Source organism: Solenopsis invicta, chromosome 15, assembly GCF_016802725.1.
Source record: "Solenopsis invicta isolate M01_SB chromosome 15, UNIL_Sinv_3.0, whole genome shotgun sequence".
Taxonomy (NCBI): Eukaryota; Metazoa; Arthropoda; class Insecta; order Hymenoptera; family Formicidae; genus Solenopsis; species Solenopsis invicta.
The window spans coordinates 11091380-11107081 of record NC_052678.1 but is presented as its reverse complement, the minus strand read 5'-3'; the positions used below and the strand labels follow the sequence as shown (position 1 = coordinate 11107081).

Sequence of the window (15702 nt, the reverse complement as noted above, 5' to 3'; positions counted from 1 at the left end):
TCCCTTTTTTTCTTCCCCGGCAACGGTACGGCGAAAAGGTGGTAGTGGTGGTGGTGATGATGATGACGGTGGCGGCGGTGGTATACCGAGGGGAAGAGGCTGAAGGGAAGAAGGAAATATAGGTATAGAGAAGCAGGGAGGGCAGTCGCAGTGGAATCTCTGCGATTCGGTCGTTCGTCGACGATACACCGGCGTGGCGCGGCGGCCGAAGAGGGCACGAGAGGAGAGAAGAGAGAACCGCGCGAGCGGCTCGGCTCTCTTGGGCTCTCTGACGGCGGGGCCGAGGGGGGTCGTATCTCTCGTTCTCCGCTCTATAAATACCATACTCCTTAGCGCTCGGCCTGTGCCACGCCATACCGCGCCGCGCTGCGCCGTGCCGTGCCGTGCCGGTGCTGTGCCTTGCCTTGCCTTGCCTTGCCTTGCCTTGCCTTGCCGAAGTCCGTCCCGTCCATCCGACGACGACCGGTCATGGCGAGTAAGAGACGGTCGGTCGGGCCGTTGCGCTCGGTGCCAAGGTCACGCGGCCCTCGTGCTGCTGCTGGCCCTCTGCTTCGCGCCGAACCGTGTCTCGGAATCGTCGAACCGCTGCCGCGCCGTGCCGCCCTCAACCCCTTCATTCACCAGCGTCGAGCGTACTGGGGTTTTTCCTGCCGATCCCGATTTCCAACTCAGTATCACCCTGCGCAGTGCATAGAAATTCTCTCTGGAGATGCAAAATTGTTTAGCAAAATCGTTGCTTTTTATCGAGCGCGCTGCACCAGAGCAGTCAAGTTGAATCAAGTCCAATTAATCCAATGTAGTAGTAACGACGGTATGATTGATGATACCCACGCTACTCTAACGAATTTTCTTGCATAATACATTAATATACATGTATGAATTTTAAGCTAGTTTTTCGATCCTTGTCCGCTCGCGGATGGATTTCGAGGCGCGAGGCGCTAAGACGTGACACGGACGATCATCGCGCGCTGTCGTCTTCCTGAAAGAGTTAACAGGATGACTGCGAGAAAGGAATCCAAACGGGCAACCATCGATTCCTCGCATACTTGCACGCGGCGCGGATTGCCAGCGATAGATCGCAAGGGCAATAAAATTGTGTCACGTGTGTCGTTTGATGCCGACTAGTTGGCGAATACGGCTCTCATTGTCAGTATAGTTGGCCGATAGCCATCGAGTTTCCAAGTTACGCATGTGGCAGGAAAATTAGACGACTAGTTGCCGAGGCGATACGAGGAGTAAACGCGCTACAGCGCGCTACACCGCGTTACACTGCCGTGTCGCGTTCCGCGCTCGCCTTTAAACAGCCCGCATCCGGGGTGCCGTTACGCGCTCTCCCCTAAATTCGACCGCGCGAACACCGAGTCATTCGTTCGCGGTTTACTCGTCCGATAAGGAAATAGGATACGCGTCCCCCACCTGTCCCCAACCCTTCCGTTTCCTCTACTAGAGCCTTTTCAATTTTAATTATTATTAACGTAACTTTCTTAGTTTGTGTAAAATTGCAAACCTTTCAGAAATACAGAGGGATCAGTTGCATTATTCGATTGTTGCGAGCTTAATCACCGCTACATCACATACCATAAACAATTACAAGCAGAGAAATATTTCATCTCCTGAAATCTGAAATGTAAAGAAGGACGAACTACCGTACGCGTGTATGCATGCCATCGGTCGGACGTATCGTATATACACCGTATTCACCGCTCGCTCGTGCAGTCGTGAGGGACGCGATCGACCTCTCGCCGAGAGTTGCCTTAACCTCTGGATTTTTTCTTACTCATTTCAGCCCGCTGCCTGCCCGGATGCGACGAGCAGCACGGACACTGCAATCGACCCAACGAATGCATGTGAGTATATATATATACACACACACACACACACACACACACACACATACACGCGGCTTCGCCTAATACTTACATATGCCCTTGTAGCGTGCGCTGTACGTGTGCATTGCGCCGCCCCACACCGCCACATAACCGCTAACTAAATTCCTGGGCCCCGACACGGTGCATCCACTCCTCTGTATGCACCGCCGTGGCGTATGCATGTACGTGCGATAATAATTACGCGCATACCTATCGTAAATTATCGTTCGGCGTGCTTTCGAAAAGGTAGACGCCAGCCAGCGGCTCGTGGATCCACATCCACGATTTTAGTAATACTGTCCTACGCAAAGTACCTCGAACGCGTTTCGTTCTCTCTCGCGAGACTGTTACAACTCTGAACTTTAACTGGAACAAGTACCGATCATGATTCATCTCTCACTCTCTCTCTCTCTTTATTCTTTTTTTTATCTTGTCGTTCCGTAACGTATTTTATATCGCAACAATTTTACAAATGAGAAGAAGGAAGAAGTTTACAAGTATCGAAGAATCCTATTTTACGAATAATTTCAAGTCGACGATTTTAATTAATAATTCTATTTGCGTGCCGTATAATGTAATGTTACTACTAATTTAAAGACGCGTACGCGCCATGCACCCTTAAGACTCTCCTGTTACGACGCGTGCATTCGCGACGGCATTACAAGTGCACACCCGTTGTATATTATCGTACGCATATTTTCGTAACGCTTTTATGAGTGTGCGCGCATACAGCGAGAGAGAAGAACGAAGTGGAATTTGAAGTTTCCGTTCTAACGAGGCAGTTTCCGAGGTGCCAATCGTTCCCAGATTCCATCGCTTCGTTCCTCTTCCTTCTCCCGTTTTCCACTTTTCTCTCTTTGTTTCTCTTTCTTTCTTTCTTGGCTCACCATCCGACGTGCCGTTGCTCTTTTCGATTTAATTCGCCATTTGGCAAAATTCCGGAATCCTCTGGCATTGCTCTGCACTTCCTCAAAGTTTCCGCGTAATTTCTCAAGTCTTTTTTCCTTCCACCCTTCAACAAAACATCTCGTAGATTATTTCAGTTTTTTTATCTTTATCAGAAATTTTTATTCTTCGATAAATTCGTAAAACTGACCAAAGTTTTGTCGCAATCGTTTAATATTTAAGTTTACAACATGAACGTTCGAGGATTTTTTTTTCTACTTTACATAAAATTTGTCGTAGTTTGAATAATAAATGATGGCTCGTAAATGACACACTTGTTTCATATCGTGCTGGCATATCGACTCGAATCTCGGTCTCATCGCGTTAACTCGGGGTTTGGAGTTAATTCAATTATTTAATTACTCTACGACCAGGGTTAATTGTCCCGTTAGTCGCAGCTAAGAGTTTCGTTGTTTGTGCCCTTATATCCATGGTGGTTTCGTTTTCGCATGAATTTTCAATCAAATTTATTTGCAACTCCGTAGGTATACTGGAGAAGAAAATATATAAATATATAAACGTTACGTGTAGAATTATTCAATTTAAGCTCATTTCCATTTACAATTTTTCAATCAATTTGAATTTGATTTTTCTGTAACAATAATTCGTTTAGTTACCATTTTTTATTTTTTACCATTTGTGACATTTAAAATATACTTAAATAATTATATATTTTTTGCTTCTCTCATTCCCTTTGTTGTGTCCGTTTCGTGTGTCGTTTCGAGCGTTGTCCCCGTTAGAATCGGTGCCGTCGTCGCGAGACGGCAAAGTTGCACGATTGTGAAAGGAGGAACGACGCGAATTTTCCCGCACTATGAAATATACATCGTCGTGAGTTCTTCGACGATGAATATTGAGAGTCTTTCGCGACGACGCGACGGCAGCGAATGCACTATGCAGACTATGCGTGCCCGCGGCGTTACCAAGAACGCGAGATAGTTAAATTCAAGAACGAATTGGTTTCAAACAATTTACGAACTAATCTTAAATTTTTAGCTCGATTTTTGAAAAAAAAAACCTCTAGTTATTAAATATTGATATCAACGATTACACCGATTAAATGGTTTACGAATAAGTTATCATATTGTGAATACCTATAAATCTCTGCGAAAAAAATGTTTTCGCGGTGTAAGTCATGACTATGGTATGTCGTATCTTCGTTGAGTATTATTATTTCGTGCACCATTTTAATATCATCATTACGATGGAACGACACGCAACGAACGTCAATTACGCGCGTGCATATTACGCGTACTCGCCACCTTCGTTATGGACGAATTTTTTTTTATAAGACCATTTGACGCTCGAACCTAATGAATAAAAATATCGTTATACATGAATGTAACGGAATTTGATCGGTGTTAACCTTGATCGCACTCCACGTGCACGCGACAATGGCTGACGCATGCCGCTTTACACGCCCCGATCGTAGATGATTACGTAGATTGCGGGAATGGAATTACGATACGCTCGTTTTCAGTCGTATAGCGTATATTCGCGGATACTCGGAAAGGACGATAACGATCTCTTTTCGAGGTGACGGGCCTCACCGGACTCGTGGGATATCGCGCTCGTGATACGTGGAAGAATCACGGCCATTGAACGCCCCATTGAAATTTTGGGACCCGTGTGCGGTTGTGCGTGCGTGTGATGTCTGAATACCGATGACGATGCATCGACGTTACGATCTCTGGCCTCTTTGGGGTGAGAGCATCGAACGATGTCGCATGAACGTTAAAAAAAATTTGAAGAAGAAAAGATAGAGTTAGGGAACCTCGATCATATTTCTTGACATTTAATTTTTTTTTTTTTTTAAATTATTAAAATTAAACATGTTTAGAATTTATGTTTTTTATTGTATGCGTATTCCCCAGTAACATAAATATAAATCATCCGCGTGTACAAGAATTTTATATATTTTTCCAGCGAATGTCAAAATTGAATCTCTCGATTTACATACTTTGCGATATCATTTCGGTTCGACCCCGTTTAAATAGCCGCATAATAACAGGCAAAGGTCAAAGAACGCACTCGTGTCTCGAACGCGGCGCGATACCCTCGCCACATCTGATGGCAGAAGAATCGCAAAGAGAAATGGAGGAGGAAGAGGAGACGAGAGAGAGAGAGCGAGAGGGTCGTCCTCTTTCTCTCTCTCTCATCTCTTCCAAAGAGACATTTAACCGAGTCCGATATGCACGCGGGATATCCATAGCCGACCGGAGAGCCAATCCACCTTCTCCCCTCTTCCTTCTTCTGTTCCCCTTCGCCCTCCTCGGAGCATGACCTATCCCCCTGATGATAATTATGGCACAGTCGCGATTCTGTTGCAGCCTAGTCGCAAAGTAGAATGCGCGCGGTCACGTGGATGTCGTTCACCAGCATTTTTTCGGCAATACATGTTTCCAGATGCATTTTCCTCTTTCGTCTCTCGCGATAACGAACGATCACGAGTAACATTCTCGCGACACAATTGGGTTGGTTCGATTCGGTTCCAACCCCCTTGTTCCCGTTTCATCTTTTTCTCGTCTCATCTTCCGTCTCTCCATATCCTTTTTCACGCTCTTCTCTCTTATTCTTGTTAGGACCGCGGCGGTTTCTCTCTCCTACTTTGTACATAGGACTTAATGGTATAGTCATGCGACGTCCACGGCTGCAGTTTTCCCTCTGCCGTCTAGTCTTTTTGCTTTTTCCTCGGTTCTTCGTTCATCTTTCTCTATTCGTCTGCCTTACCTTTCGCTCTACCTTTATTCTCTTACCATCTCTGTCTGACCACGATATAGACTCACAGCGAGAGAGCGACTATGTAATGACGTATATATACGCGGATATGTGCAATAGTGTGGAGTACCGCGAACAGCGACGCGCGCGAGCGCACTCACGCATACAGAGGAGGGTAACCTTTCCTTGACCCGCATACTGAACGGCTGTGCCGAGGCTCGAACCGTGGGAACACACTACTCGACGACTCATCCCCCACCGCTACGTCAGAATTCTACTCCCCTCCTTACTCTTCTCTTCTCTTCTCTTCTCTTCGCGCCGTCGTCCCCGCGCGTTGGTCCCGCACATCTCCCTCTCCTTTCTATGAACTCTTCCTCGTCGGCTGTCCTCTCGCTCTCTCGCTCTCTCGCATCCCGCGGGCCCCTTGTTCCCCACTCTTCAATGACTGCTTCTTCCCGCTCGCGCGCTACCTTCGGTCCCTTCTCTACCCCTTCCCTCTTTCTCAACGCGCTCGTGCGCACGCTGTGCGCACATTGAAACTGCTTGTCTGTATGCACATATATGTGTGTGTATGTGTACATAGCCACACACACACACACACACACACACATGTAGCATCTTCTTTTCATTCCTCCTCTCGTTCCTTCATTATCTCTGTCTGTTCTAGTCTCTTTCTCCTTCATTCCTCTGTGAAGCATAACCCCCGCACGTAACGTAATGGCCGACCAGCGTATCATCCTCATCTCTTGGCATGCCACCCTCTCACCCTTCACCCAGACGTTTTATCTCTCTCTCTCTCTCTCCTACCAGCTTTATCCACTTTTAAGATATTCCCTGTCGTTGTACGTTGCCTCCCCCCACCCCCTCCTCTCTTTCTGTCCCTCGCCGGTTATTCTCTCTCTCGGCGTACGGACCGCGAATCTTTTCTTTCTTCGCGACTCGACCGAGAAATCCTCGTGCCATCCTTTCCTCTCTTGTCTTCCTGCCGTGTATCGCAGACATTCGCGCGCGCATATATACATGTAATACACACATACACATCTTTCGATGTCGTCGTCGCCGACCTCTGTCCCTTCTTCGCTCTTCCTCTCAAGCAATTCTCGTTCAGAATTCTCGTTCATCGGGATTTTGTCGACCCTCTTCTTGCACCCATCTCTGTTTTCCGTCCGTCACCAGTGAAACTCTCCTCGAGTCTCGTGACTGATGGAAGACAGAAAAAGATGGGAAGGACTGAATATCGCAGATACAAATTTAGTTTTACGATTGAATCTCTGTCAAAACACGATCACGATGGTCTAATAATACATACGGCACATGGGTCATCCATTCACGCACCAATCTGCCTGGACATTGTCCTGACAAGATTCGAGATAACATACATATACAGTTAGCAGGGAGAGAATGATTCAGCTTTCGTGGAAACCGCGCGACACACCTTCGTCATTCCCTTTTACTCTGCCGGTAGATAGATAGGATACGCGTCAGATTTCATTTCCTATTCTCTCATAATTAGGCGTGAGAATCCGAGCTGATGTTAAAGAGCCACGTTTTGTCGTATCGTTGCAGATGTCACAACGGCTGGAAGGGCACCCTGTGCAATCAGTGCGTTCGGTACCCGGGCTGCCTTCACGGTAGCTGCCAAAAGCCTTGGGAGTGCGCGTGCGACGAGGGCTGGGGCGGGCTGTTCTGCAACCAAGATCTCAACTATTGCACGAATCATAAGCCGTGTATGAACGGCGGCACCTGCTTCAACACCGGCCAGGGCTCTTACACCTGCTCGTGCCCGTCAGGCTTCACCGGCACCGAGTGCCAGACGCCGCTCTTCGACTGTCACTCGAAGCCCTGCCTGAACGGTGGCACTTGCACGATGACGGAGTCTCCGTCCGTGAGCTACGTGAGCGGCAATGGTACCGAGCTATCGTCATCCTCCAGACAGCAGCATCGTCGTGGCTATCGGTGCACCTGCCCACCCGGTTGGCGCGGCCGACACTGCGAGATGACGACGCGATCCTGCCGGGACTCGCCCTGCCGACACGGCGCCACCTGCGAGGACGATTCTCTGCGCGGCTACGTGTGCCATTGCCCGCCCGGCTATACCGGCACCGACTGCGAATCGCAAGTCGACGAGTGCTCGCCGAACAATCCCTGCGCGAACAACGGCACCTGCACGAATCACATCAACGGTTACCGATGCACGTGCCTCGCCGGTTTCACCGGCGAACGCTGCGAGATCAACGTGGATGACTGTCAGGGCGATCCGTGCCTGAACGGCGGCACCTGCAAGGACCAGGTGAACAGCTTCCGCTGCCAATGCGTACCGGGCTACGTCGGCAGACTCTGCCAGGACAAGGTAGACTATTGCCTGGCCAAACCGTGCGCGAACGGAGGCAGATGCATCTCTGGGACCAACGACTATCATTGCACGTGCAAGCCCGGTTTCACCGGCAAGGACTGTAGCGTGGATGTGGACGAGTGTCGAAGCGCGCCGTGTCAGAACGGCGGTATTTGTCGTAATCGCGTCAATGGTTTTCTATGCGAATGCCCGAACGATTGGCACGGCGACACCTGCGGCGAAAAAGCCGGTGTCGTAGTGGCGCCGCCGCCGCCGCCACCGCTGCCGCCGATCACCTCCGCACCCGCGAACGTGCCGCTCGCGGAACCGTCCTCGAGCAGTAATCATTGGCCCGGCAATTTATCGAAGCACGTCGCCTCCAGAAAGAACAGCTTGACTACGGAACATCTGGTGATGATCGCGACTCTTTCCACCGCGGTGCCAGCCTTCGCGTTGTTCGCCGCGGTCGCGGTGATGTGCATGAAGAGACGACAGAAGCGAGAGCAGGCCAAGGCCGACGAGGAGGCGAGGCTGCAGAACGAGAGGAACGCGGTGCACAGCAGCATGAGCAAACGTAGCGCCAGTACCATCGGCGTCGGCGGCACCGGCGGCATCGGCAGCATCGGCGGTCTCGGTCTCCTCGGCGGCGCCGGTAACGGCCTGATCGGCACCGGCGGCGGCAGCGTTTGCGCCCTCGGCACCGGCGACGCGCACATGATCAAGAACACTTGGACGGCGAGTAAAAGTGTCAACAACGTAGCGTCAGCGGCATCGCGGCAAGACGACCTAGACTCGTCGTTTCAGACTGACGTCACGCTGGACAGCTCGTGTTCGGGTTATAAACCAGAACCGGTGCTACAAGACGGTCGGACAACGAGGACGACGAAACAGCTGAATACGGAGGCGGCGGCTCATCGGGCGTCCGCGCACCTCTTCCAGAAGGAGAAGGACTGTCTCGGCCTAGGCCTCGGTATCGGGGTCCTGGAGAGTGCCAAGAGATCGTCCGTATTTGCCGCTACTAGTAACGCGGCGGACAGTTGTTGCGCCGCGGAAGCCGCGCTGATGAAGAGGCCGACGATATCGGAAGCCAACGGCGCCGGTGTCGTCGGTAGTGGCGGTGGTGGTGGTGGTAGTGGTGGTGGTCCACCGGGAAGCGGTGGCGGTACCACGGACAACAGCAATTGCGGTGTGTACGTGATAGACGATCACTACGTCAGGCACGACGCCACGCTGGCGGCGACGCTCGCGACGGAAGTGTAGTAGACTCCGGACATCGGACTCCCATTTAGAGTGATAGAACCAGTGCGTGTGCGTGTGCGAATCGTGGATCTTATTTTCTCCGTGCGCGTAAATTGACAGACCACCACCCCGTTTGATTTCCTTCGATTCTTCTCCCTCTGGACGGCGCGGCGGCGACGCCTTCGTCTCGGATGCTTCATATTTATTTCTTTTCCTTTTTTACATTATTTTTTTATTTTTTATTTTTATTACACCTCTTTGCAAAAGTGCTTGTGCATCCGTGGCATTGGCGCCGCTGGTCGCCGGTGGGGCTCCGCGATTGAAACATCGTTTCGAGGAGAAATACGCACTGCATCTCGCGCCGCCGCGCCGGCCAGTTTCAGATCAACCGCGAGTGTGTACGTTGGCCCAGCACGAGAGCGATGACGGACTGACCGAAGACGTTCGATCTGGGGACTGATCGAGAAGCGACAGAGACGAGGAGAAGAATTAACGCGATGCTGTGGGGGTCGGCCGGTTTCCTCGCGCGGCCGCCGACCCATCCTTAGGTATTAATATTATATCGTGCTCTAAAGTGAAACTTTGTACAGAACTAATTTATTATTATTGTTATTTACTTATTGTATTACTGATTGCTATTAATTATTATTATTAATATTATTACATCGTGTCGCATTATCATTGTTCTCGGTATTAGTTCTTTTTCGAATTTGCGTGACCGAGCTGCCGACCGAAGCAAGAATACGACAGCGAAAGATCTTTCGTGTATATTATGCGTGTGCGTGTAGAAATGAATGAGCGTGTATGTGTAACTACGAACGAAAAAGTTTAACGACGGATTAGCATCTTCGGAACGACGTCTTTTCATATTCGGAATTAATGTTTCGTGTAACACCGCTTCTTTTTTTCCTTTCTTTTTTTTTTTATAAAACATTCCTTTTCTCAGAGAAAATACCGTTGCGCGACGCAGGAATTTCCGCTTACAGTGGCAACGATGTTTAGCAATGAAAAGCATGAAAATTAATTTAAAATGATAGAAATGCTCCCTCGACTTTTTGGGATTCTCCGTTTCAGGGATAATCCCAATCGAGTGATCCCTCAAACACCCGTTTTCCACACCGATTTTCAGTCGGCTCAAAGGAACGTTTGGAAGGAAGGATGGAAAGCGGCATGGCTCTTAACAAAATTCCGTCCTTTTAATTCGAAAACGTCGTCATTCCATCGCGATAATTCGAATAAACTTAATACGGAATTAAATTGTGCGATGCGATAGTTAAGCAGATAGTAGCATGTTTTCGTAGAAAAAGATAAAAAAAAAAATCTCGAACAATGCAGAAGGGGAAACCATGCATGCCGAGTCCGTAGATCCTTTATTTTCATTAAATTCGATCCAATTTGTATCGAGGGATATATTATAGGGAAATTTATTCGCTAATTTGAGAAATTCTAAAGAAATTACGCAGCGTTGGCTTTCCCTCCTTGAAAGGAAAAAAAAAAAAAAATCGATTTTCTACGAATCCTATGATTACTACCCAAACGACGTGTACCGTTCGACGAAACATTGCTCGCGCTACGTACTGAAAAAACGAACGGACAGATTTGTATAAATTATGCAGATATATAAATATATATATATAAATATAAATAAAAATAAAAATATATATAAATGAACAGTGAGAGATAGAGATCCGGCGTCGTCGACGATAACGTTTCAACGGCGATGCGGTTTGTTTCGAAGCGATTTGGCATCGAAATCGGCGAGAGAGGCTAGTCGAGAGAGAAATCAAAGAAGCGATCATCGTCGCGCGAGAGAACGTCGGATCAAACCCATTAAATCTGATCGTAGCGCAATCCTCTCTTCCCAAACAACGCAAGGTTTCACAAAGATATCTAAAAGATAATGCAGGGCCTTATTCTCGAAAAGTATCACATATAAAAATCCTACAATATATGTTACGTATATTACAGATTTTCGCATGTTTTTCTTATGCGAGAAATTCGAGAATAAATCTCCTCTCCCCTTCCAAGGCCACATTTGAAAGTTCAGCATTTTTTTAGAACATTTTGATCTTTCAAATGTTTTTGCCTTGATTTCTTTGTGGACTCTCGCGTTGTCTTTCTAGGGTTTATCCTGGAAACTGATAAGGAATTGGCGTTTGAATTGCGATTAAAGTTAGGATTTCGGCGAATTCAGTCGTCTCTTCAGCGTTTATTCGCCCCGGACGAACGAATCCGTGAAGTAATCGACTCGTGTTGTCCGCGTTCATTTGTGCGAAAAAAAAATCTAGAGATCGCCCCAAAAACAATTGAAATTTTGCGAATTCTCCATCATTTGTATCGCCATTAACCGCGTTTTTTTCAGCGGTACCCTCGCCGACTTCGCCCACGAATGGATAAGTGACGATTATTGTATGTTGATGCTGCACGATCGATTATGATAATTATTTATTTATGACTGCTGATGACGATTTTACACGGCGTAAAAAAAAATAAATAAATGGCGATTAGTGCGCCGATAACAGTGATGACGATATTATCGCGTTAGAAATGCGCGTGCGATGTACGAAGAATGAGAGAGAGTGAATGAGTGAGAGAAAAGGAGAGAGCTGTAGCGAACAAAGATTCGATAATGTTCCTGTTACAAAATAATGATAATTAAATAAACGAAATGCAAGTATCGACTAAGTCAGGTTTATTTTCGGGTCTCGTTCGCGCGCGGTGGCGCAAACAGGGTGATTTTTTTTCGCATTTATATGACGGTCATACGTAATTGGTAACGCTTTATTTTAGATAACGGCGACCGTGTCTACGGTGACATCCGCGGCTCGATCAAGGATCGCGATGAATTCCAATTCTTCCTATCTGGCTTCCATCTCCCAAATCTTTCCTTCGCCCCGTCTCGAGCCACCGACGTCCGCCGTCGCGCGCGTACAGACTCTAAATTAACGAGAAACGCGTGTGTGTAAATGCGAGATTATACTGTACGAATTACGATGTGTAATAAAGCTGTTGTCATTTTTTGTACTTACACTCCTCTAGACGATTTGATACGTCTCGCTATGAACGGTCTCCATCTATCTCCCCTTGTTTCACTCCCGATTAGATTTTTTTTCAATGACGTTTCCAACTTTTAGAATTTCGAATTAGAATTACTTTTTTTTTTGTATAACAGCGCGATGCGCATTCGCAAGAGAAAGAAGAAAAATTGTTTCCCGCTGATAGTGGCCTTTCGTTTGCGACGAGGCATTGACGAAGATTGTAAAAACTATCCTAGGCGTACCGTACCCCGTTTTTGTATAAAAACAGAAAGAAGATAATATGCACACAGCGTATACATACACTGACATAAACGCAGCACATCTGTATATTTGTAGTAGGACTATACAATTGCGATTATTATTAATTATTAATATTATTATTATATAAAACGTGTAAATAGATGAATTGTCAATATAATGATGTCACGCAAACGACAGTGGACGATTAATAATGATACATAAAAAAAAAATAACCGCGTTTTTCTTGTCTTTCCCGCATCCCCTTTAAATTTCATTACGTAATAAAAATTGATGTACCATGTTATGAGTACACGATGAACATGGTATAAGGGACACCAAGAATTATTTAAAGACAATTACTTTATACAAATCAAAATAAAATAAAATCTCTAGGTTTAGTATTGAAGATATCTTTATGATTAAAATTATGCTAAAGTTCTGTCAAAAGTAATCTTTATTTTGAATCAAGTAAACGATAAGCTTTCATTATTTTTCAGCGTATAAAAAAGAATTTTACGTGTTCTCCGTTCTAATATCTTATTTCAAAACAAAATGACTAAAAGAGAAACGGCATCGCTCCCGTGGGAATTGAGCGTTTGTAATTTCGGGAAACTTGGTATTATTCACCTAACAAGCGCGTTTTCGAGACGAGACTGATACCCGGCATACTCGTCGCTATTTTTAAGTTTGTCATCAAAATTTTATAACTCACTGGACCGATGTGCAGAAGCGGACTTGTAACAGCTGCATTAACCTGTACATATAAATCCAAATTAGAATAGTATCCAAATTAATAAATATTCCAAACAGGAAATAGCATGAGTGAAATAAGTCATAAATATCTCACCTAGAGTTGTTCCGCCGTCGCCTGATACCACCCTGACCTCCTCCTCCTCCTCCTCCTCCTCTCCTTTCCTCTCGTCCTGCCGTGTCGTTGAACATCCATGGCACACATCAAAACACTGATCACTCGCGAGAATGAGGTTAACACTCGCGCGTATGTTTACGTATCATCGCAACGCGACGGTCGCCACCCTGGACGCGCACCCTCGACACTGGTTCTCGCGGAAATTGCTTGAAACGAAGCGAAAAAGTTAGAACGCACGTCGCGAGGCGTCTAATGCGGATTGCAGCTACGTGCCGACGGTAGCAATACGAAGTGAGCAGCTAATTCGCGCGGAGTGTCGAGCGTCGCTGACTCGTCTGATTTCACGCGGGTCGAGAAAATTTCTTCGCGGCATCACGAAACATTGATGAAAACGCTTTAATATTTATGACGTAATTACAATATGATATATCAACAAATCGGCGCTCAAGTTCAGCTCACGTTTCGATATCGCTCTTTGACGAGCCACGAAATCTACCTACGTGACGCGATGCAACGTGTTGGTTAGGCTAGGTTAGGAAAGACACGCTAATCGCGACGCACCGGGCGATTACGATTACCGCGACACGTTAACTCGATCGTTCGGCACTTCGTGCGACATTGGCACGCGACGCGATGAAAGAATAATGCGAAATGTGCGAGTTGTGCGATGGACGACGGCACGACGGGCTTTAAAGCGACGGAAACTTTTGGTAGGTCGCATGGATAATTTCACCCGCCACCTATCGCGGGACATTCCTACGATAGGTAATCGATTATCGATTACGATTATCGATCGTCCTAAGACGCGAGCGTACGCAATTGTTTTACGTAGGAGTGTTCCGCGACAGGTGGCTCGTAAAATTAATCCACGCGATCTACAAGAAGTTCCGGCGCTCATCTGGAGCCCGTTGCATCCGTCGCACGACTCGCATATTTCGCATTATTCTTTCATCGCGTCGGGTACCAGCGATGTCGTGCGAAGTGCCGGGCGGTCGCGTTAACATGTCACGGAAATCGTAATCACCCAGCGCATCGCGATTAACGCCTTCTTCTCGCGACCTAACCAAAATACGTTGCATCGAGTCACGTAGGTAGATTTCGTGGCTCATCAAAGAGCGACATCGAAACGAGCTGAACTTGAGTGCCAATCTATTGCTATATCATAAATCGCAAATAATTATAAGTAAAAGCGTTTTCATTAACAATTCGGGATACCGCGAAGAAATTTTCGACTCGCGTGAAATTAGGCGAGTCAGTGACGCGCCGCGCCGCGCGAATCAGCTGCTCAGTTCACATTGCCGTCGATACGTAGCCGTCTCGTCACTCGTGTCTCCGTGCGTTCTAACTTTTTCGTTCCGTTCCGAGCGATTTCCGCAAGCGAATCGGTGTCGAAGGTGCGCATTTAGTGTTGAATTCGACGATGGGCGATCGCGTTAATGTGTCGCGGTAGTCGTACATCACCGGGTGACACCGGCGTGTCGCGATTAACGCGTCCTCCTCAACCTAACCAACAAGTTGCATCGCGTCACGTTGGTACATTTTGTGGCTCGTCAAAGAGCGATATCGAAACGCGAGTTGAACTTGAGCGTCAATTTGTTGATATATCATATTGCAATTACGTCGTAAATACTAAAGCGTTCTCATTAACGTTTCGGGATGCCGCGAAGAAATGTTCTCGACCCGCGTGAAATCAGGCGAGTCAACGACGCTCCGCTTGAATTAGCTACTCACTTCATATAGTTCCCGTCGGCACGTAGCCGCACTAGCCGCCTCGCGACGTACGTTCTAACTTTTTCGCTTCGTTTCGAGCGATTTCCGCGAAAACCAGTGTCGAGGATGCGCGTCCAAGGTGGCGACCGTCGCGTTGCGATGATACGTAAACATACGCGCGAGTGTTAACCTCATTCTCGCGAGTGATCAGTGTTTTGATGAGTGCCATGGATGTTCAACGACACGGCAGGACGAGAGGAAAGGAGAGGAGGAGGAGGAGGAGGAGGTCAGGGTGGTATCAGGCGACGGCGGAACAACTCTAGGTGAGATATTTATGACTTATTTCACTCATGCTATTTCCTGTTTGGAATATTTATTTGAACACTATTATAATTTGGCTTTATGTGCACTTTATAGGTTAATGTAGCTGTGTTACAACTCCGCTGCTGCGCATCGGTCCGGTGAGTTATAAAATTTCTTTACAGTTACTGAAACAATTTGAAGCTTATCTTATTTCATGTCAGCGATAAAAAAAAGAAAACAAAAATGATCGGAGAGACAAAACTAAAATTTGTACGCACGCGTCATCAAAATAAGCAGCATTTACCGCTTCTATAAAGCTAGCTCCCTTTCCATTAGTGCAAATTTAATTTTAAAATATTTAAAAATTAATTTTGCGATGAAGGGAAGGCTAGCTTGATAGAGTTGGATACAAAGTGCTCCGCGCGACGACAAAGGCAGGGG

At 47.0% G+C, this 15702-nt stretch overlaps 2 protein-coding genes across 2 annotated transcripts in view; both read left to right on the top strand.

Moving 5' to 3' along the window:
* Positions 1-12610, top strand: part of LOC105201510 (neurogenic locus protein delta) — a 43763-nt gene extending 31153 nt beyond the window's left edge. The window contains exons 5-6 of the mRNA XM_026139629.2: positions 1787-1847; positions 7098-12610. Of these exons, the coding sequence (XP_025995414.1) occupies positions 1787-1847; positions 7098-9123 (2087 nt within the window). The 3' untranslated portion in view covers positions 9124-12610. The remainder of the gene's footprint in view (positions 1-1786; positions 1848-7097) is intronic.
* A 2395-nt stretch (positions 12611-15005) lies between these two features.
* Positions 15006-15702, top strand: part of LOC105200471 (histone acetyltransferase KAT2A) — a 36116-nt gene continuing 35419 nt past the window's right edge. The window contains exons 1-2 of the mRNA XM_039457894.1: positions 15006-15281; positions 15376-15419. The gene's annotated coding sequence lies outside the window, so the exon portion shown is untranslated. The remainder of the gene's footprint in view (positions 15282-15375; positions 15420-15702) is intronic.